The 21,919-nt window shown below is 31.8% G+C and overlaps 2 protein-coding genes across 3 annotated transcripts; one reads left to right on the top strand and one right to left on the bottom strand.

Annotated features, from left to right (window-relative positions):
• Positions 1-1,359: 1,359 nt before the first annotated feature.
• LOC107954892 (E3 ubiquitin-protein ligase At3g02290) lies at positions 1,360-5,673 on the top strand. 2 transcript variants are annotated; one of them, XM_041097770.1, is made up of 6 exons: positions 1,391-1,594; positions 2,218-2,578; positions 3,488-3,594; positions 3,676-3,905; positions 4,722-4,831; positions 5,334-5,673. In XM_041097770.1, the coding sequence occupies exons 2-6, from the start codon at positions 2,459-2,461 to the stop codon at positions 5,358-5,360; spliced, it is 594 nt and encodes a 197-aa protein (XP_040953704.1). In that variant the 5' UTR covers positions 1,391-1,594; positions 2,218-2,458; the 3' UTR covers positions 5,361-5,673. The 2 variants fall into 2 exon arrangements, with proteins under 2 accessions (XP_016746066.1, XP_040953704.1); XM_016890577.2 differs by having other exon boundaries at positions 1,360-1,594; positions 3,488-3,905.
• A 150-nt stretch (positions 5,674-5,823) lies between these two features.
• On the bottom strand, positions 5,824-9,097 carry LOC107954891 (uncharacterized protein YwbO). The gene is made up of 8 exons (XM_016890576.2): positions 8,881-9,097; positions 7,878-8,045; positions 7,685-7,804; positions 7,535-7,578; positions 7,322-7,447; positions 6,536-6,620; positions 6,241-6,297; positions 5,824-6,143 (listed from the first exon to the last, which is right to left on the bottom strand). Exons 1-8 carry the CDS (start codon positions 8,923-8,925, stop codon positions 6,066-6,068), a joined length of 723 nt encoding a protein of 240 aa, XP_016746065.1. The 5' UTR covers positions 8,926-9,097; the 3' UTR covers positions 5,824-6,065.
• Between the last annotated feature and the right edge of the window lie 12,822 nt (positions 9,098-21,919).

Here is a 21,919-nt window from a genome sequence, read left to right on the forward strand (position 1 = left end):
TCCACACCGCTACCAAACATGGGCTGTTCCGTGTTTTGTAACCCGCTAACCGAGTGTCGGCCAGGGGTCGTGTATACATCTCGAACACCGGTCGCAAGTACATCATTTGGCGATGTAAATTGTACATATAACTCAATATAAGGTGCTCCACTAGCAAGATGAATCTGCACCATTACCTCCAAGCTATGAGCACCTTTTATGTCGAACGAGTCATATGTCACCGGATCAACAGAAGAACAAAATCAATACGTAATAGATAGAACTTTCATTGGCGTCGTTCCGAAAATTTTACGCCTAATTCTTTTACGAAGTTCTGTCAAATCTATGTTCTGGTTAAAAACTAGTCGCACCGTATTCTCCCAAAAAAACAACACCGTTCTCGGTGTGGCAAACCTCACCATCATAGTAAATAACAAAACTAATATGTTCACTCATATTTAATTTCTAACCTTCTTAGCCTCTCTAAATTATTTTTGCTGTAACTTATGCAATCTGAGAACATTTTTTGCTTCATTTATAGCCTCAGCCCAAACATGCTACTGTAGCAAAAGTGCGTCCACGAGGGCGCGATTTCAGAAATTCTTCTGATAAAGCATCCTGCTTGAAGCATTTTTTATACTATTTGCTCAGAAACGTCAACTCAAAATTATTTTTCCAGGACCTACTGTAGCAAAAGCGAGTCCATGAGGGCGCAATTTCAGAAATTCTTCTGATAAAACATCCTGCTTGAAGCGTTTTTATACTATTTGCTTAGAAATGTCAACTCGAAATTATTTTTCCAGGACCTACTGTAGCAAAAGCATGTCCACGTGAGCGCGACTTCAGAAATTCTTCTGATAAAGCATATTGCTTTGATTTTATCTTAAAAACCAATAAACACGAAACCTAATCCAATTTTGAAAAAATTATAATTAATTTAATTAAGAAACTTTAAACCCTAATCCCTTATTTGTTTAATTTTTTTCCAAAACCTTAAAAACCTTAAACCCTAACCTTAAAAACCCAAAACCTAACGTTGAAGAAACGGCAAAAACGCGTCCCCAAGGGCGCGCTACGTGGCAGCAGAACGCGTCCCTAAGGGTGCGCTTTATCTACGTGGCAACAAAGCGCGTCCACGTAAGCGCGCTTTGTTGCCACGTAGGCAAAGCAAGCTCTCAGGGACGCGTTTTGCTGACACGTCCCCTGACATCGCGCTGATGTGGATGCGTTTTAAGGGAAAATGGCTCATTCCGGTAAATAATAAAATACCGGGCCCATTTCGGTAAATTAAAAAAAAGGGTTTTTTTTGGTATTTTGCCCGAAATTTAGATACTACTCTTTAAAAAATGTATATTTAGTGAAATTATTTTTATTGATGCTAAAAATCATTAATTTAGTATCAGCTGATCAAATGCACTGCACATTTGTTCATAAGTTTATAATTTCAGTGTCTCTTTCATTTTTCTTTTTCAATAAGTTTATAATTTCCAGATTCCCGGAGCTCTCTTGGGTTCACTGTCCATCGTTTTCTCTTTTACCCACTACAAATTAAACATGTTTATATATAAAAAATAAAATTCTCCACCTTATCACTCTCAGCTCAAATTCCATCCAGGTAGCCTTTTTTTTTTTTTTCTAGTTTAAGATGTTTAAATATTTCCTTTTGGGATTGTCTAAATTGGGTATTTTTGTTCAAGTCTATGCACGTTTTGAACCAAATTCTGTGCTTTAAAGTTGATTTTTTTAACTTCCATTTTAGATGGCGGAATCGGGTTTCCTTTTTTGATTGATCCGTGCTTGTTTCTTGGGTTGATCTTTAGGTTTTTGATGGACTTTTTGGTGCTGATTTTGATGAAAACTTAAATACTTGAATAGTTTAGTTATTTGTTTGTTCTTCTGCTAATTTAAAGAGATAAGTAAATTTTTATTCCCAAATTGATCTTGATTGTTTTGTTGATTTTTCTAGTTCTTAATATTAAATGAAAGAATCCTTTTGCTCAACATGAACAAAGCTTAAAAAGATGGCTACTTTCCCAGGAACCAGAAAAAGAAAGAGAAGCAATTATTTGTAGAAGTTTTTCTTTTCCTCAAAGAGAAAGCTCTTTAGCTTCTTAGTAGCGGCATTGTGAACTTGGTTTATGTTATACAAAACTGGCTCACTGGCTCACATATGGCGACTCATTGGATTTATGTTATCTGCAAAATTGACATACTGATATTCTTAATTTTATTTTACAGCTGAAGAAAGAGCTATTTAGCTAAATTATACAAGGGCATTCAACATATTGTAAATGGAAGAGAGGGAGTTCTGGTTTGTACAGGTGGCGCAACTTCTGTGAGCTTAGCGTCCTCTCTCATTGCCTTTTTTAGCTTCAAGAGCTTTGTTCTTGATGTATGTGTATAACTAGAACAGTTGAGTAATATTGATGAGGTTTTGTGGAGAGTTTTAACTGAAGGGGAGAGCTTAAAAGTTAACATAATGGGCTCTGTTTGTTGCTGCCTGCGTGCTGAGGATTTTGAGGACTACATGAATTCAAATAGTAATGTATATAGAAACTGTCTGTGCCTCGGTTGCTTTGTTCAAAATTTTCTGCACGTGGTATGTTTTCTGATTCTTGTCAATAAGCATTGTTTTTGGCTCTAGCATTGTTTCTTCAAATAAATGTATTTTCATGTCTTACTTGGGATTATAAAATTGATGGTTTTATTGATTATATTTTTGTGCCACTCTTATGTTGTTAAAAATCAGGCTTGTCATTGGAAATATAACTCTTATATTTTCTTTCTGTGGCACATGTAGGTGGCATTAGCCAATTATTTTCACAATAATTTTGTCTTGAGCATTGTAATAATTTACTGAAGACCATCTCTATCGTTAATGCAGGCAAAGTCCTTTGTTAAGTTAATGCAGGAAAAGTCCTTTGTTAACTTTTTTCTACTCAGCTCCATGCTTTTATATGTGTGAAAGCCTTGTCAGAGGGCTAGGGAGGGATAAAGATTGGTGGATGAAATACGCTGAAAGAGTGAATATAAGTAACAATGACTAATATATTGATCTATTTTGCCAAGTCGGGGAAAATTTCTTTATGGTTTTACGATATGTTTAGGGCTGTCGTAATCAAGTTACTTGTTCATGCAATAAGCCAGAGTACGATAATTAGCACGTCAGTGCTAAAAAATTGTATCCCTTAAAGAACCCTCTTAATAGGCTCTTGGAGCAAGTGAAATCTGCCTATAGTGTCCATACCTGAGTTCTCAATCTAGTAAATTCCATCAGCTTTTGCCTATATTGGCTTTTTGGTGAACAGATATCTATTGAAGTCAATTAGGGACCATTAAGTACTATCTTAATGTTGAAAATTATGAGTTGATCGTTTTACATTCTAAATTCTGTGTTTGATTAAGGGTAAGGAAGTTAACCTGAAGGTAACTTTATCCTCAAATATTTCATTGATGAAGTTTTGGATTTTTTGCCCTTATGTTGTTTCTTTGGTTCCTATAATTGTAGTGTACCACATTATTCCAAAGAGGAGAGATGCACTCTGTCCCTTCATCCACTGAGGGAATGGCATCTATGAACACTTCTGCATCACCAGACAACTCACTTTCTGACATGTACTGTTCTACTCCAATGCCCTTGCCTTGGGATGCTGACACTAGATATTTTCGCTTACAACGTGATGGTCTTGTTTCAAGATGTGAGAAGGGTTCAAGTCATTCACAAAAGGAATCAGAGCCTTTAAGAGGTGAAGATGATGCAGGTTCTGAATCTTTGAGTAAAGGGGACGAATGGAATGCTTGTGAACAAGGCTCAACAGAGCAGTATTGTAAATCCTCGCAACTCTCATCAACAAAAGGATTAGATGGAACTGGGTACTTCTACTCACCAATAGAAGAGGAGGATGTCTGTCCGACATGTCTTGAAGGTAAGTTATCTTTAATGATAATGTTCAAGCCACTAGATTTTTGCTGTAAAATATTTTGACCAGAGATCATTGCTAATCTGCTATGGTGCTGCAATGATGGTCAGCTTGCATTTCTTGGCATGCATCAGTACTGGTTTGGACTGTTACCCACTTAATCTTTATCTTCCTTGTGAACCTGGCAGACTCTTCAGTCAATTATCAGGCCTGTTGGCCCATTTTTGCATCTTATGATTTGCACTTGCTTGAACCTAAAGTATAAAATTTTCTCACCTCAAGATTATTAAGAATGGATTTTTTTTTAATTTATTCCAAAGGAAAAAGAAAAATGGATGCTTGCTGCCATAATAGTTGTCAAGACTATTGGGGCTTTGTTCCCTTGCCTTCGGAAGTCTGTAGCACTCAGGCAATCTCAATTAGAATCTCCCACTTTTTATGTGATCAAAGATTAATGCATGCCACAACTAGATTACTTGTCTTTTCCTCTTTCCCCACCAACACGGCTTCCTCAATAACTGGATGAATAGGCCAAGCGTTCTAGAAATGATAAAGGATGCGCTGTAATGCCAAGTTTATGCTACATCTTACTTTTTAACATGGGTGCTTGTGTCATTAAATGGATCCAGATTTTACTGATTGACTGTTAAGAACTCTTTAATTCTAGAAATCAGTCCCTCAGTCTTATACTAACTCATATATGTTAGAAACAATCAGTCAATCACTGCTATCAGAAATCGATAATGTCACAAATCATATTCAGTTGGACATTTTATAGATATATTATCCTCATTTAAACTTATTGATATAATTTATGTGCAGAATATACTCTAGAGAATCCGAAGATAGTAACAAAATGTTCCCACCATTTCCATCTTGGTTGCATTTATGAATGGATGGAGAGAAGTGAAAACTGTCCAGTCTGTGGAAAGGTAACCCGTTTTCAGCTAAATGATAACAAATAATCCATTAACAGTCTTGCTGTTTACATTCTGTCCTGCTTAATCAGCAGTTTCTTTTCTTTCTTGAATTCCAATTTACTAGGATGTTACTAGCCTTCAATGTTCACAAGTGTTAGCATCTTAATTTGCTGTTGATATATTTTTGAAGCTCGTGTCTTGCTTTCTCCTTTCACGAATATCTGTAAACCATTTTTCCATTGGTTTCTTTATCAATGCTTATGCACATTAATGGTTATTCAGTGTGTGTAGCTTTTCAACTAGTTCTGATCTAATTCATTTGGCATGTTTAGATGTTTATTTGTTTGCTAGCATATGTTGTTTAAAAGATCGTTCTGGGGAACTCCAGCATTCATTTTATTCCCTGAATTTCTCGGTTTACTTGTCTTTTCTTCTTTGAATTGACCGGTAATTATCCTAGTTTCTTAAAACTTTTCTCATCTCAACTTGGTATTTCTTTTGTTTGCATTTCCAGGTTATGGCGTTCGATGAAACAATTTAGTCTTGCTCGAAAGTTTTTGTTGCAGATGAACGCTAGTGATAACAGAAGACATAACCAAGGAAAGACATCTAAAGTCCTTTGTGAATAATGATTCAGGACAAGATGATTGTCTCATACCATAAATATGAAAAGTTTTTTGTATAAAGATTTTAAATTCGTTGTCTCTTTGGAACCCTTGAAATGGGGGAAAAAAATGAAATCATATGCATATGATTGTTGGAAATCAAAGTGTGGATTTTTTATGATTGTTGGAAATCAAAGTGTGGATTTTTTTTTCTTTATAAAGGAAGCTGGGGTTGTGTCTTTGGATTCAGATTTGAATGTTGGATATGACATGTACTTGAAAGATTATATATCTATCTCTATATCACGTTCGAATATGCATCGAATATAAGAACATGAGTTCAGGGGCAAAAGTTGGGAGATTAAAAAATTCGATTCAGTCATAATAAACAAATACAAGTTTACAAAACAACCTGTTTGATATATTCAATCAATTTGTCATGTCATGCCATGCACATAGAAGTTTGAGACAATCAATTTGTTCGTATACACTCTATAGCATACAAGCAAGCATAAAACGCCAGGTTATTCAATCAATTAAGAAAATCCCACAAACACCTGGTAAGAATTGAGTTTATTAAAATAGCCGATTTATTGATTTGTATAGGTTGAAAATGCTTGAAAATATAAGCAGAGGGTATCTTATTTTGCTGCCACTTGAAAAGCTCTCAAGAAGACTTCGGGTGGTTGGCCGCCACTCAGCTGCTGCTTCCCATTTATCTGTGCCAAAACAACAGCTTTTTATCTATTGAACCCCACTGTTTAAGTGTCATTTCAGCTAAAAAGAAATGTATATTTTTATTAGTTTTTCACCCACCACGTAATTTGGGACTCCAGAAATGTTTGCTGAGTACTTCTCCAGATCCTCATTAACCTATATCATTACAAAATGCAACCTCAATTATTTAGGAATGTACGATGGAATACTAGAAATGAGAATGATGAGATTCCCAGCATGCAGGTCTATGTTACTTAGACTCGTATGTGAGTGTCGGTTATAGGTATGTTTGATTTTCCAAGTGTTCAGAGATTTTATCCTCAAAACTCATTTTCGAATATTCAAGAAAAATGAAGAATCAGAACAACATAGATGATGGTATCACAGAACAGACCTCCTTAACTCCGTTATTAGGATTTTCAAGAAATTCTGCAGCTCCTTCAACACCAACCTTCCTAGCAGATTCCAGAAGAAACTCCCTGCATCAAATCACACTGTACAATCACTAAGGGTTTAGGGATATGAAGATGCACAACTACTTGATCAGTTTACTGCATAAATGAAGGCAACAGTAAACCCAATGTAGCTGAAGAATATTACCACAAGCTTACTTTACTTTCAGGTGTTTGGAATGTGTCATTTGATGAATGATTGTAAACCACTCAAGATAATAATAACAGTCAGCCCACTTGGCTGGAATTCACTTTATTTATTTTTTTCATTTACTATACCTTTTTTGTTAATAAAACATGCAAGAAAAAGGGACCATATCAAACTCTCTACTTCTCAATGTTTGAGAGTTTAACAAAAAAAATGGGAACACAAGGATATCGCTTGTGCATATTGGCCTACAAAAGTAAAAGAAAATTTTGCATGTATCGTAGGATAAACTAGATAACTCTTTAGAGTTTATAATCATAACATAGAAATATAAATGTATACACAGGCAACATACAAATACACACATTCATATTGCACCTTTCTTTACTCAGGCAACCTCAAGCAATAAAATGGCTTTAGTGACTAGACTATGGCTAGTGCCCTTGATAACATTGGGCAGGAGCGTGGAGAATGAGTAGATGGCATTTTGACACATTTAAGAGAATAGTACTTTTAATCATGCACTCCAAACATCCAGGAAAAATCATGGCTCATTTGATAAAGTATGAACTATACATACCGATCACCAATGTATTTTCCCTGGGTGAAGTAGCCGAGATAAAGCTCCTCCACAAGAGCATGTTGCTTGTCAAGACCTTGTTTTCCAGCAAAATAGATCAGCCTATGGCTGTCAAGAGTATTTCCCCTGTTCATATCAAGTTCCAGTTATGCATACAGCCACCTTTGAATTCTCTTATCACACCAAATGGTGAAACAAAAAAGTGAAACTTACGTTAGTCCGGACATGTCATATTCTAATCCAACATTCCTAAATATCTGCAATTTTATAAGCGGCCACAACAAGTCAGGCAGTGGGCAATAAACTTGAAGGCGAGGCAAATAGAATCATAACAATAGGAAGTTCAAAGAACGATAGTAAGACCTCGGTCATCCGAGCTAAAATTCCTTGAGTTCGAGATCCAAACTTCTTCTCATAGTATTCTCTCTTGCTGACTCCTTCCTTGGGTGCCGAGGGATCAAGAAAAAATGGATGCCATTTAATCTGCAAAGAACAACTATAGGTGAGAATAATATGCATTACACAAGCACCGAAGTCTGTGTATGTGTTGAGAGACCTCAAAATCAAATTGATCCTTAGCTTGAGCAATTGCTTTGTCCAGGTTCCTTTTTCCCACAAAGCACCATGGGCAAACGCTGTCTGAACTAACATCAATTCGAATAAGCTTCTTCCCAGTATTGCTACCAGATGACTGAGCCATTATGCTTCGGGTTTTGCTGTCTTTCTACATAGAAATAGCAGGTATAGCTCCAAATCAGTCACAAAAAAGGCAAGAACAAAATAAGCTACAGAGGTCTTATTTGATGCAATTATATATTTCGTGTATATATATATATCATCTTCATACTCATCCCCCAATTGTTAAAATAATCTAAATTTGTGCATCCCGGGACCATTCCATAAATATAGTCCATGAAAAGTTTAAGTGTAAACATAAATTTAAGTGTACACATACATGATGCACTTTCCCCTACTGAAATCTCTTTAGATAAAAGGTTGCATTTCTTAAAACCCAAAAAGCTTTTACATCCCATATATCAAATTGGATATGTTAAAAACAATGTTTAACACAAAATTAAGAAGAAAATCATATAATCTTTATGAAATGCATCTAAACTACTTTGAAGCAAAGCCAGTTAAGAGACATCAATACCGAACTTTTTTTTTTTTTCCAATCAAGAAATTTCATATACAAAGCATACCAAATTTACAGATCCTAATTTTTTTTTCCTTCCATATCCAAGAAAAAGGAACATTCAAAGTGAATATCAAATTTGCAAATTTGGGTTTGTCTTATTTCACCAAGATATCCAAAACAAAGCACAACCACAATAGGAAAAGTTCACATTTGCAGAACGAACAGACTTCTTTGAAGCTAAAGTAATCACTTTTAGCATAACAAATTAAAGCTTGATCACAATTATGGTAGAAATAAACAAAAGGGTATCAGCAAAATTATGAAACGAAATAATTCTAAGGAATTAAAATATATTAGTTGGATAGAAATAAATGGGGAAGTGAGAACTGGAATTTTGTTTGGTTAGAGAGAAAAACCTTACCTGAAAAACGAAACTGAAGCACTTCTGGACGGAAACCAAACGCATTTGATGTTGAAAAATTGGAAGGAAATAGAGATTTTATATATAGACATAAGGTTGGACTTTTTGTTGGTCATAAGTTTCAATCTTTCATCATCACCTACTACCAAAGACAAAGACCTTTCATTGTTTTTTTCATTTTGAACATTTTTTATACCATCTTCATGTTCATCTTTGAAGTTTGAATGGATAAATACATTTAAATTTTTATAAGGGTAAATTTCACAGTTAGTAACCTAATTTTAGTAAATTTTCATTTAATTATTAATCCAAAATAAAAATTTATTAAAGTTGGGTGAGTGTATAGTAACATTGTTGTTATCTAAATTAATTACGACTGATCAAAATGAAACATTATTAAAGTTGGGAGATTAAAACAAGAAAATTATCTAATTGCAGTGCTGTATTTGAAAAGTTTTGATTTAAATGACCAAAATGAAAACATACTAAAGTTAAGTGACTAATTATGTAGTTTATCATTTCTTAATATTCCTTACGTTCATACTGATATATTTTTTTTGCATCTAGAAGATTTGTAATGCTGACATAAGTTGAATCCGACCCGGTTTCATGGCAATAACGCTTACACTAGGATTGTTTCAAAAAAAAAAAAAAAACGCTTACAGTTACACCACGTTTAGTTAGGGATGGAATATGATTATAATAAAATAAAGCTTTAGTTTGGTTGAATAGAATTTTTTTTACATAAATAATTATCATTATTAAATTTTAATATGATTATTATTAAATATAATTATTATTCAATATGTAACATGTATATTCATATTACTTCAATAAATATACTAATTTTTAATGAATATATAAGTTTTTTTTTCTTTTGACTTTTTTTTTTCCTCTCTAGTTTATTCTCTCCCTCAAATGCTCTCTCCCTCTCACTTTGAAAAAGATGAACGTCCATTATTTTTCAGAAAATCACAATTCACCACCATGCACCGCCACATCTGGTGACCTTTCTTTCTCAAATTTTCAGATTTGGATGATTTCAACATTTTTTTTCCGATTCTTTTATTAGTTTTCTCTAAATCGACTCCTAATGTTGTAGATCTATAAAAATATTTTAAAGTTACCATACACATTCTGTTATCTTTGGCCGCTTTGACAATCACGATTTTTTGACATTTTATTCTCCCTTCCCTTTTTGCCTCCCTCCCTAACCTAAAAGCCCCAAAACAAGTAACAAAAAGCACCCTCTTTCTTTTAGATTTATTTCTTATTTCGTGTTGGGTACCATGGAATCAAAAGTCTCTCTTCTTTGCCTTTTTCTTTTTAGATTTTTTTTATTTAGTTTTGTGCACTATGGAGACCCATGACATTTTTTTAAGGCTGGTTATGAAATAAAAAAAATTATATTATCAGTGTACTAAATATTAACCTATTTTTTAAATAAATATATTTGTTACATAAATTTTGTTTACGTACATCATGGATATGCCATAATATATTATTATTTAATTGCATCGATTTTATAAAAATATTTCTAATTTCTAACTTTATCATTGAAATAAATAAAAATAAAATAGTTTACATTATAATTGGAATTAATATTTAATAAAAAATTTATAAAATATATTGAAATAAATTAAAGTTTATATTTTAATAGAAAAAATATTTTCATTCTTCCTATTCTTTTTTCTTATTTTTGGTAATTTTTCTTCGGTAAAAGCAGTAAATTTTATTAGCTCATAAAAATACTTAAATATATATATTTTTCTATTTTTTCCTTGTATTTCTTATCTTTTTCCTTATATCTTTTTATAAATAAACAAATAATAAGGTAATATTTTTACTAGTTATTATAAAATATATTTTTACTAATTAAATTATGAAAAATATAATATTGAAAACAAAATTTATAAAAATTAATAAATTAGTAAAAATATTTTTAATAAATTAGTATACAAATTATTGTTTTATATTTATTAAACTAGTTTTGTTGTATATATCAATTAAAATATTATTTTATAAAAAAATTTTTAAAAATACTTATAGATTTGTAAAAAGGAATTACCAATGTTTTAGAAAATGATATTGTAATTACGGATTTTTTACAAATAAAATTTAATATGCAAAATAATGTCTTATAAAATACTAACAAGAGGTTGATAGATTTGTATAGAAAAACAATTACCATTTTTTTTTAAATAATGCATTGTATTAAGGTTTTTATTAAAAAATATTTAATATAAATTTAATAAATTTAAAGGATTGAAAGTTTAAAACTTGATTCAAATTTAGGTTAATGGGTCCTTTTTATAGGTTATTTCCATTTTATTTTAATATTGAATAAAATTTTGTATTTAAGCTCATTTCTATAATTTAATGTTTTGAATTTATATATTTAAATGTATAAAAATTTTATTATATTTCATAAAATTACAAAAATATTAAATATTACAAAAAAAATTGCAAATGTTGACACCATTTTTTGGATGAAAACGGGGTCGACTTGGATTTTGAAAATGAAACGAAATTGGGAGTCGCCACCAATCTTTTTTGATGAGGTGTAATCGGGTCACCTCGTAAAATGGTTGTTTTTGATAAACAATTTGATTTTATTAAAACAACGAGTTTGGTCTACGAAATCCAAAAAACAGGTTCGGGAGTCGGTTACGCACGAGGAAGGGTTAGCACCCTCGATACGCCCAAAATTGGTACCTAGTTGATTTCTTAATGTCTTGGTGTCGAAAATTAAAAACTCAAAAAGAATTTAAAATACAATCCCTCCTTATATTGTTATTTTAAAATTACTCAAATAAATCAAAATGGAAAATGCTTCCTTATCTCGAAGTAACAAGATGTCACGTCCAGTAAGTTAGGATACAACACATCGTATTTTCGAGAGTAAGCTTGCCTTTATTTTTTTTTGTTTAAACCTCATTTATTTTAATTTCAAAAGGATGTTCGGTTATTTAGGATCAACGCGAGAAGAATCGAAGCTCAGTAAGTTAGGGCACGATTTTCTCGAATTTTCTAAATACGAAATATTACCTTATTTTGAAAGTTTAAAAAGGATATTCGGCTATTTGGTCGAACGAGAAAACCGAAACCCAGCACGTTAGGGCACAATTCCATGGATTGCCAAATATCAAACGTCTCTTTCGTTTTAATGAATTTTTTTTAAAAGAGTCTAGATGAAAATTTACATATAAATATAATACACAGTAAAACTTTAAGATAAAATTTAAAATAAGTGATATGTATATAAAGTTCAAAGGAAATAACAATAATAGAATTTAAAATCATTAACATATAAACGATATATACAAAAGTTTAAAAGAAATAACATATGTAAAATATTTAAAGTTGATAATAATATAAAATATATGTTATGTCTAATAATAATAATAATAATAATAATAATAATAGTAATAGCAATAATAATGTAAATATATACAAAGAGAAAATATATAATATGACAAAATCAATCCGAAATTAATGTGATGATAGCAATAGTAATAATGTAATAATAAAGTAAAAAAAATAATAGTAATACATTAATAAGAATAATAATAGTATATTAATAACAATAATAGAAAATAATGACGAAATAATAATAATAATAAACTAAAGAGTACTAATAGTACTAACAATAATATAAATAATAATGAAAACAACAAGAGAAATAATAACAATAACAGAATAAGAATAATGATAATAATAATAATAGCAAAAATAATAAATTAATAAATAAATATAATTAATCAATTTTAATAATAAAATGGCAAATTAACTAAAAGGATTAAATTGGATTGAAAACAAAAATTCGGGGCAGATCCGAAATAAAGATAAAGAGAATAGGACCAAATCAAACACGTGAATAATAAGGAGGGACCAAAAGCTCAAAAAATCCAAACTCCTAAATGCAACACCTGGGCTGGGCCAAATTGGGGCAGTATGCAAATTTCAGGGTAAATTTACAAGAACATAAAATGCGAACTGGGCCAATTTAGAAGCTGGCGCGAAGGGGAGAGACTAAAAGTACAAATCCCCCATCTAAAGGGACAATGCACATGGCCCAAGTCGCATGCTGACTTTCCCCTTTCCAATGCTGTTTTATTGTACTATTTAAAATAAAAAAAAACTGTTTTAAAATCATTTTTACTTTTGCCCCTTTTCTTTTTTTTAAAAAAAAATCCTTAATGCTCTCTACTCTCCCCATTTCCCCTTTTCTTTTCAGCCGAAAGGCTCATCTCAAGCCCTCAACCATTCTCCAAAATTTGATTGTGACCAACAAAGCAAGACCCTTCGACAGCGAAAACACGATACAACTTCGGTAAGCCTCTCGTCCTCTCTTATATTTCGTGTTTGTGTCGAATGAAAGAAGAAAAATTGAAATAAAAAAAAGTGCAACAAGTAATCACCTAAGAAATATATATATTTTTTTTGCGTATTTTATCTTCAAAAATCCATACCCATTTCTCTTGAAAACAAAGGAAAAAAAAAGAAAGCCCCCTATTTACAAACGGTTCTCCTCTAAAATACAATCGATTCTTCCCCAAAATACCATCGATCCCCCCTTTTATTCGTTTTTCATGCGATAGATAAATCAAAGAAAACAGAAACGAAATCGAAAGAAAAATGAGAATCAAATCACCTTGTGGAGACTTTTTGTTCAAGCTTTTCTGTATTGATTTTTTTTTGTGTCTGTATTCGTAAAAAGAAAGAAGCCCCCCCTGAGTTCGATTTTGCTTGTGGCTTTTATAGCCAAAAATACAATATTCTGTTACTGTTTATTGCTCCATTTTTTTTGTCCTTTTCCTTTGCTTGTTTGCAGGTGCGGCAAAGGCATGGTGGTGGTAGACGGTATGGGGGTGTGTGATGGTGCTGGTGGCAGACAGCATGGGAGAGTGGGAGTGGTGTTGGTGGCAGACAGCATGGGAGAGTGGGAAGAGGCAAGTGGGAGTTTAGGGTTTTGGGATTTTATTTTGGATTTTATTATTTGGGTTATTTGTTGGTATGGGCCCGGGCAAAAATGGGCTTTTACAGCAAAAAAAAAGTTAAAAAGGAAAATTTACAAAAAAAAACCCATAATTTTACATTTTGGTGCCTTTAACTATTTGGGGCAAGTGATGTAGCAGTACTCTTTGGCCAACTGTACAATGATTGCAAGGTTGAAACGTTTCATGCCATCTACTCTCAAATTTTAGGATAAAACAACATCTGCAATAGAGAACGAAGGATTAGCAATTGGAATTTTCAAAACAATAATCAGTAAATTGTCGTCAGCTAACCTATCATCGTATCCTTATGCACCACCGCCACTACGCGTCATCAAATTGTAGGATCCTGTGCCCTAAGTACAGTATATTTGGTTTGCACACTTGTATTTTTTGAACAAATTGGTTAATAAAATAATTCATTGTTTACATTAATATTCTTTGTATAATGTCTAATGTCCTCAACAGTTTTTGCATGCAAAGTAAAATGGAAGCAAATATTGACTCATTAATTACTTAACGTTTAACTAATATTAAGCGATATTATGTGGTCGGATCGTAATACGAAAAGATACTTATATTAATAAATAATCTAAACGCGTGCTTAGTCTAATTGGAAATGAGCAATCAAATTGAAAGACTAATATGTCATTTATTAAGTCCAATTAAGGAGATGCTTTGTCTTGAGCTTCAGAGTCGATGACTCCTAAAAAATAGAGACATAGATGTGATTGATTGGACTGACAGTACATTGGATAGTATCCAAGTAGAAGAAATCCTAAATCTGTTGTAGAAGCCCAAATTTGCCCGGGGCCCAAGAACCCAACTACCCAAACCTTAAACCAAACCCAATACCCTAAAACAGACCTAACCCAAAACAATAAAATTACAGCCCAAAAAGAAAAATTAAAACCCAGTCCAAAAACTAAAAACTTTTCAGAAAACTAATCCCCCCTAACCCTAGGCGCCGCATCCCTTGCTGCTTTATGTGCGCCGTACTCTGCCAACACCTGTCACCGTCCCATCGCTGCACACTTGCTCACTGCTATGCCACCATCAGTCTCTGCAAAGTGAAAAGGAACACGCAAAGCAGAAGAAAAGCAGTAGCAATGAGAGATTTTCTTGGATCTTTTTTTTTTCTTTCGGTTATAAAGCCGAATGTGTTGTAAAATGTAAAAGGGGGGGAGGGCTTCCAACAACTTTTGTAACAAAAAAGGATTCAATCAAAAGAAAATAAAAAACAGATTCAAGGTGTTGTTTTTTTTCTTTTCGATCTAGAAGGTTTTTCTATTTTATTCTCTTTTCTTTTCGATTACACACACACACACACACACACACACATATATAAAGATAGTAAAATAAAGAAAAAGAGGAAAAAAAATTTACCTTTTCTAGTTTTCGGCCACCGCGCACGGTGGACGGCGCGACTGCGCGATGGTGGCTACTGGCCGGAGCCCAGGCCGGACTAGGGAGAGCATTTGAGAGAGAATGAAGTTTTTTTTTTTGAAAAAGAGGGGGAATGAATTTTTTTGGAAAATTTTTGGAATATATAGGATATTAAAACGGCGCCGTTTTGGGTAAGGGGATCCGCGCGTCGACCCGACCCGACCCGACCCGGAGGGTCCACGTGTTTTTAATTTTTGGGCTATTTGCGTGCGCAGTCCCTCCTATTTTGCAGCGCGTTGCAAATTGGCCCATTTTCACTATTTTCTTTTATTTTTTAATTTAGCCCTGTAATTTCATTTTTGTTTCAATTTGGTCCATTACAGCGCTGCGTTTTGGGGCTATGGTCGATTTACCGTTCTGGTCCCCCCTCTTTCAGCGCATCACAATTTAGTCCCTTTTATCTTTTTTTCATTTCGATTTCGCCCTGTATATCTTGCTTTTACTTCGATTTAACCCCTTTTTTTAGCATTTTTATTATTTTCTTCATTATTTTTAATATTTTATCATATTTTATTATTATTGTTATTATTAGTTATTATTATTATTATTATTTCTTCATCCATATATATATATTTAAATCTTGTTATATACATAGCGTATGTTTTATAATATATATATACATATGTAAATCTTTTATTTTTTTATTTTATTTTTACAAATATATATACGTACTAATATATTTTATATAGTTTATATATATATATACATGGGCATGCTTACATGTACTTTCACATTCAATAATTTTACAATGCATATCTATTTTCATATTTTTATAAATTTATGTATATACATACGTATATATATTTCCCTTAAATGTACATACACGTGTTCATATTTTATAATTTTCATTTATTTTCCTTTATTGTTTTTTATGTTCATTTATGTATTTATTTATATGTTCATTTTTATGTTTTAGTTTATTTATTTATTTATTTGCCGTGGTATATGCATGATCGATTTATTTTATTATTCGTTTTTTTGTTCATTTTTATTCACATTATCATGTTTATTATTCTATTATGCACATAAATACCAAATTTCAAAAAACAAAATTTTTTTCAAATAAGGTAATGTTTTGCGTTTGGAAATTCGAGAAAACATGCCCTAAGGTGCTGGGTGTCGATTTTTCTCGTTCAACCAAATGGCTTAATATCCTTTTAAAAAATTTTAAAATAAGGCAATGTTTTGCGTTTGGAAATTCGAGAAAACATGCCTTAAGGTGCTGGGTGTCGATTTTTCTCATTTAACCAAATGGCTAAATACCCTTTTTAAAAATTTCGAAGTAAGATAATATTTTGCGTTTGGAAATTTAAGGAAACGTACCCTAAGGTGCTGGGTTTCGATTTCTCGTTTAACCAAATAGCCAAATATCCTCTCGAATTTCAATCCATGTCATCCGAGTTTTTTTAAGGATCGTATTTTAAATCTCTCTAAAGTTTTCAGTTTTTCGACACTAAGACATTAAGTAATCAACTAGGTACCAATTTTTGGGCGTATCGAGGGTGCTAATCCTTCCTCGTGCGTAACCGACTCCCGAACCCATTTTTCTGAATTTCGTGGACCAAAATCGTTGTTTTAATAAAATTAAATCGTTTATTAAAAACAACCACTTTTCAAGGTGATCCCATCACACCTCAAAAAGGATTGGTGGCGACTCCCGTTTTCATTTTCAAAATCTAAGTCGACCCCGTTTTCATCAAAAAAATGGTGTCAACATCTGTTTATGGATTTATTCACTAGTGGTGTTCATAGCATAACATACATAATTCTGAGTCGATGATGGACTATGTACGCGTGACTCGTACTTTGATGTAAGTAAAAGTCCGAGTTCAAATAAATGAGAATTTGAAAGTTGGTGTGTTGGGTATACGACTTCTGCAATATATAGCATCATTCACAATCATGGAATTCATAACTCAACTAAAGGATAAATGATATCCTCTCATCAACATTACATGATAGATGAAAAGTAAACATGACCACGAGTCTTTTGTATTTGTGATAAATGACTTGATTACTATTTGATAGTAATTGACTTTTTGCGAAGGAAGATGTAATGATTACCATGAGATAAAATATGATAATATTGGGAGAACGAATTTATCCCAAAAAAATTAAGAATATCCTATGAGGGTAACATACTTGTGACACATTTAGTAACTTTTGTAATCGTAAATAATTAGGGAGAGCTCAATTATGATACTATACTGAAATGACTTCGTGACTAAATAAGTTTATAATTAATAGGCAAAAAACTAGAACTTAATTATAACTTATTTGAGCCCTACTTATATATGTCTGATCGGTCCCTTCGCTAGCTCGTTGAATCCATAAATGAATTGCATGTAGAACCAAAAGAACAAAAATAATTGAAAATGATGAAGCTAGAGAAATGACGCATTAACAAATGAATGTGCTTTTCTCACTGAATATAGAAATGACTTAAGAATTAATTTAAGATTTTCTAATTATTGTTTAATTAATTATAATTAAATAATTGAAGTGCAAAAATGAAATTAAATTAATTAGTCATTATGAATCCAATTGAATAAGTAAATTAAATATATTTTCTCATAGATTTTTTTACGGTTAAATTATTATAACTATAACAAAATTAGAATTGAGTTGAGAAAATTACTTAATTGAAAATTAATTTAGTTAATTTAATTAATTAAAATTAATAGAATAAATTATATTTATTTTGGGAAATAGAATACAAGTATTGGTTTGGATTAAATTATAAAGTATTGGGTTAAAAGTTCAAGAAGCATATATAATTAAACCCAATATAGGAGAGGCCCAAGTTGTAACGATCCAAAATTCAGTGATGTAAAAAATTATGATTTCAAGACCTCATTTCTATAAATAGAGTTTGTTAATATTTATGTGTATAATCTATTGTTATAGTAAATTTTGGTCAGGTAATTTTGCCAAATTAATAGTTAATTAAGGCTTAGGGACTAAATCGTAAAAATTTAATCGCTATAAAATTTTAATTAGGAAAAGGTTTAGGGACTTAAATAACAATTATTAAAAGGATTAAAATGGAAAATAAACCTATTTTAAATGAATGATAGTGGATGTGATGTTAAATTTCATTAAATTTAAGTTAATTAAAGATTTAAGCTTAATTAACCATGATTAAGCTAATTAATCAAACTTAATTAAAGTTAATCATAATATACATAAAAAAATGTTAGTGGAAAAAGATGAGAAGTATCATCTTCTTTTTGATATTCGACCATCAATTACAAGTCTTTAGCCATTTTTCTTTGATTTTTATCGATTTTTTTATCGTGAGAGCTTGATTTAGCTATTCTATGTATCAATATGCAAAACTATTAAAGTTTATAAAGTTGTCATAGTTGAGAAATGGATGAATTTGGTGCGGATTTGATAGAAATTAAGCTTAGATTAAGAAAAATGACTAAATTGTAAAACTTAATTGTTAGTTTCGTACATTAGAGACCAAATTGATTAAAATGAAAAACTGTTATTTGAAATTCCAGTAGGAATATAAAATAGGAGGTCCCTAGTGAGTAAATGTGAAATCGAATTTCAATCTAAAACCTTAGATTGAAAGATATGTTTGTTTTAGGTTTAGGGACTAAATTGAATAAATTAAAAAATTTGATTCACTTTGTATTTGAATATGATTTGATATAGAATTTGATACTATTTCATTTTTTAATTATTATTCATAGCTAAAGATGATGTCGGGCCGTCGAGAGGGAAAGGAAAGGCAAGAGCCGATGACGAGTGATGTGAGCTTTCAGTTTGTATTTATATAATTTAGATCACTTTAATTGTTGCACATTCATACTGTTTTGCGTAGTATGATAATGAGGTGAGTTGAAAATGATTATTTGAATTGAATTGCTATGATTGAGATTGGTTATTGAAATAGAGGACTAAATTGAATATAATAGAAAATAGTGTAACTTGATGAATATATGATATTGGCTTTGAATTGGGTTGAAACATGATATGTTATGTAGTTAAATGATGAATTGGTTGATGAATTGAAAATGATTAAATGTAAATTGAGCTATATGATGAATTGGATATTTGGTTACCCTATACGGGTTAATACTTCGGTTTAATTGATGATGCACTTATGTGCCAATATATTTGCTTCAATTTATCAAATGATGCACTACGTGTGCCAGTATATTTTCTTCAATTTATTCGATGATACACTTATGTGTCAGTATGACTGCTTCGGTTTATCTGATGATACACTATGTGTGCCAATTGCTTCGGTTCGTCCGATGATGCACCTTGTGTTCTAGTACTTACTTCGACTTTCTCGATAATGCACTATGTGCCATTCTTTTTCCTTCAGCTCATTCGATGGTGCATTGTGGTGCCGAATTAAGATGTAGATTGACTAATACATATATTCATCTTGAAATTCGTGTTAAGTTAATAGGGGTTATAAATAGTAAGCTTGACAAATGATACTGAATTGAATTTATATGATGTTATGGAATGAAATAGGTTGATATTTGAATAGTGATAAAGAAAGTATGCAATTATTGTGAAATGAGTTGAAAACGAGCCTTGGGGTTGAATTGAATGTGAATGAGTCAGTAGAGTCCATAATTGGATAGAGTGGTAAGTATAAGGTAAGTGAATTGAATTGGTTATACAAATTTGATGAAAGTAGTGCCATTTCCATATATGTATTGATGTTAAGTAATAATTGTATACAAGTTCTAAATGGTAGTGGAAAGGTACGATGAATAGTGCAATTGGTATAATATCATGGATTGTTAATTTGAATATGACATTGAGATAAGTGATATGAATTGGTATGTTTTGAGTTGCTTATAATGTCTAATGATCATGGATATGTATATGCTCACCTTATTGATGTTTTAAAGTGCCATGTTCTAGCTAAACTTATGTCAAGCTAGCTAACATGTATATGTATAAACAAGGTAAGCATAGTATTTTCCATTTGAACTTACTAAGCATTTATATGCTTACTCTAGTTTTTTCCCTACTTGTAGATCATCACCTTGCAGAACTTGCTGAGCCAAATCAGCATGAAGCACACACTATCAGCAAGACAGTAGAATTATATTCATTTTGAGTCTAAACATTGTGCATGTGTAAAAGGGCACCTTGTTGTGCAAATGGTCAGTTTTAGTTTCTAGTTATGTGGTAGATGTGGTAATGGTTGAACTTGTATGTTAAGCTTGACATATAGCACAATTGATACATGGTTTGGCCAAGTTTGATGTTATTAAGAATGATGATCTTGAACTTGCTTGAGTCTGACATGTTGAAGGTTGCAAATTGAAATAGTTGGGTAAGATAAATTGATACATGGTTTGAAAATGGTATGTTTGAATGTTAGATATGAAATATAGTTAGTTTATGATCTTTTTTTGGTTCATGAAAATGTTATATGAGTTCTTGATGCTCAAATTGCATAAGTATAAATGTATTGAAATTGAACGGGATAGGTTGGCATGATTAGACGGATAAATGGCTTAAATGTGCCTAAATTATGATTTTTTTTGTACCATATTGAATGTTTGATCTTAAATGTTCATAGGCTTGAATTGGTATAGATTGGTATGGAATGATGATGTTTTGATTGTGGAAAGATATAAAACATGAAAGATGTACCTAGGTGTTCATTGCCAAAAACAGGAGCAACATCGATGTCGCGACCACGAGTCCCCGACGTTGCAACATAGACCAACAATAAGTGACGTCGCGATGCCGAGATGTTTAAAGTCGCGATGTAACTCACTGATTGATGATGTTGCGACGTGGAAGCCATGATGTCACAATGTTGGCCCAAAAATTTATAAACTTTATAATTTAGTCTTAATTCGACCTCAAGTAAGCAAAAGAGCTTTCATAAGCTTGTATGAGACCCAAAAATGTTTATGTAGCATGGTATGAATGTGAATTATACTTAAATTTCCTATGATAATGGTTTTGTGATTTATAATTGACTGTAGTTATTGCGACAATGCATGTAAAATCCAATAGTTATTGCGACGATCAGGTTTGCAATAGGTGTTACATTATCACTCAACAATGACTTAATTAACGGGTCTAACCTCTGATATGTAGGTAATTGCTCAAGTTTTATTTTACCCTTTTCCCCATATCTTTTATATGGTTACCTCATAAGATGATGAATGAATCACATGTGAATTTGTAACTCTTGGTTAAAATCTCATTAAATTTAATGCATTAAATAATGATAAATATTAATGGATGTTTTCAAAAGTAACAATACGAAGGCATTGATTCTTGCTTCTTCAAATTGTTTTGCCTTGTTGTTGTCATCAACATATATATACATCCACCTTATGTATTCCAAGTAAATTAAACACCTATACTTTAATAACAAAACAAAAGATTTCAAGTAGTCCGTAACTTCGAGTTATCTATTATCTTCCTTAGAGTTTATCAATTCATAAGTCAAAATAAAATTTTGATCTCAACTTGCTTCATAACAAGTTTAATATTTAAAAGGGAGATCTAGTTATAATTTTTTAAGACAACCCTTGAACAAAAGGCATGACATGATTCGTTCCACTAATATTCAGTTTTTCTCAATTCACTAA

Source organism: Gossypium hirsutum, chromosome D07, assembly GCF_007990345.1.
Source record: "Gossypium hirsutum isolate 1008001.06 chromosome D07, Gossypium_hirsutum_v2.1, whole genome shotgun sequence".
Classification (NCBI taxonomy): Eukaryota; Viridiplantae; Streptophyta; class Magnoliopsida; order Malvales; family Malvaceae; genus Gossypium; species Gossypium hirsutum.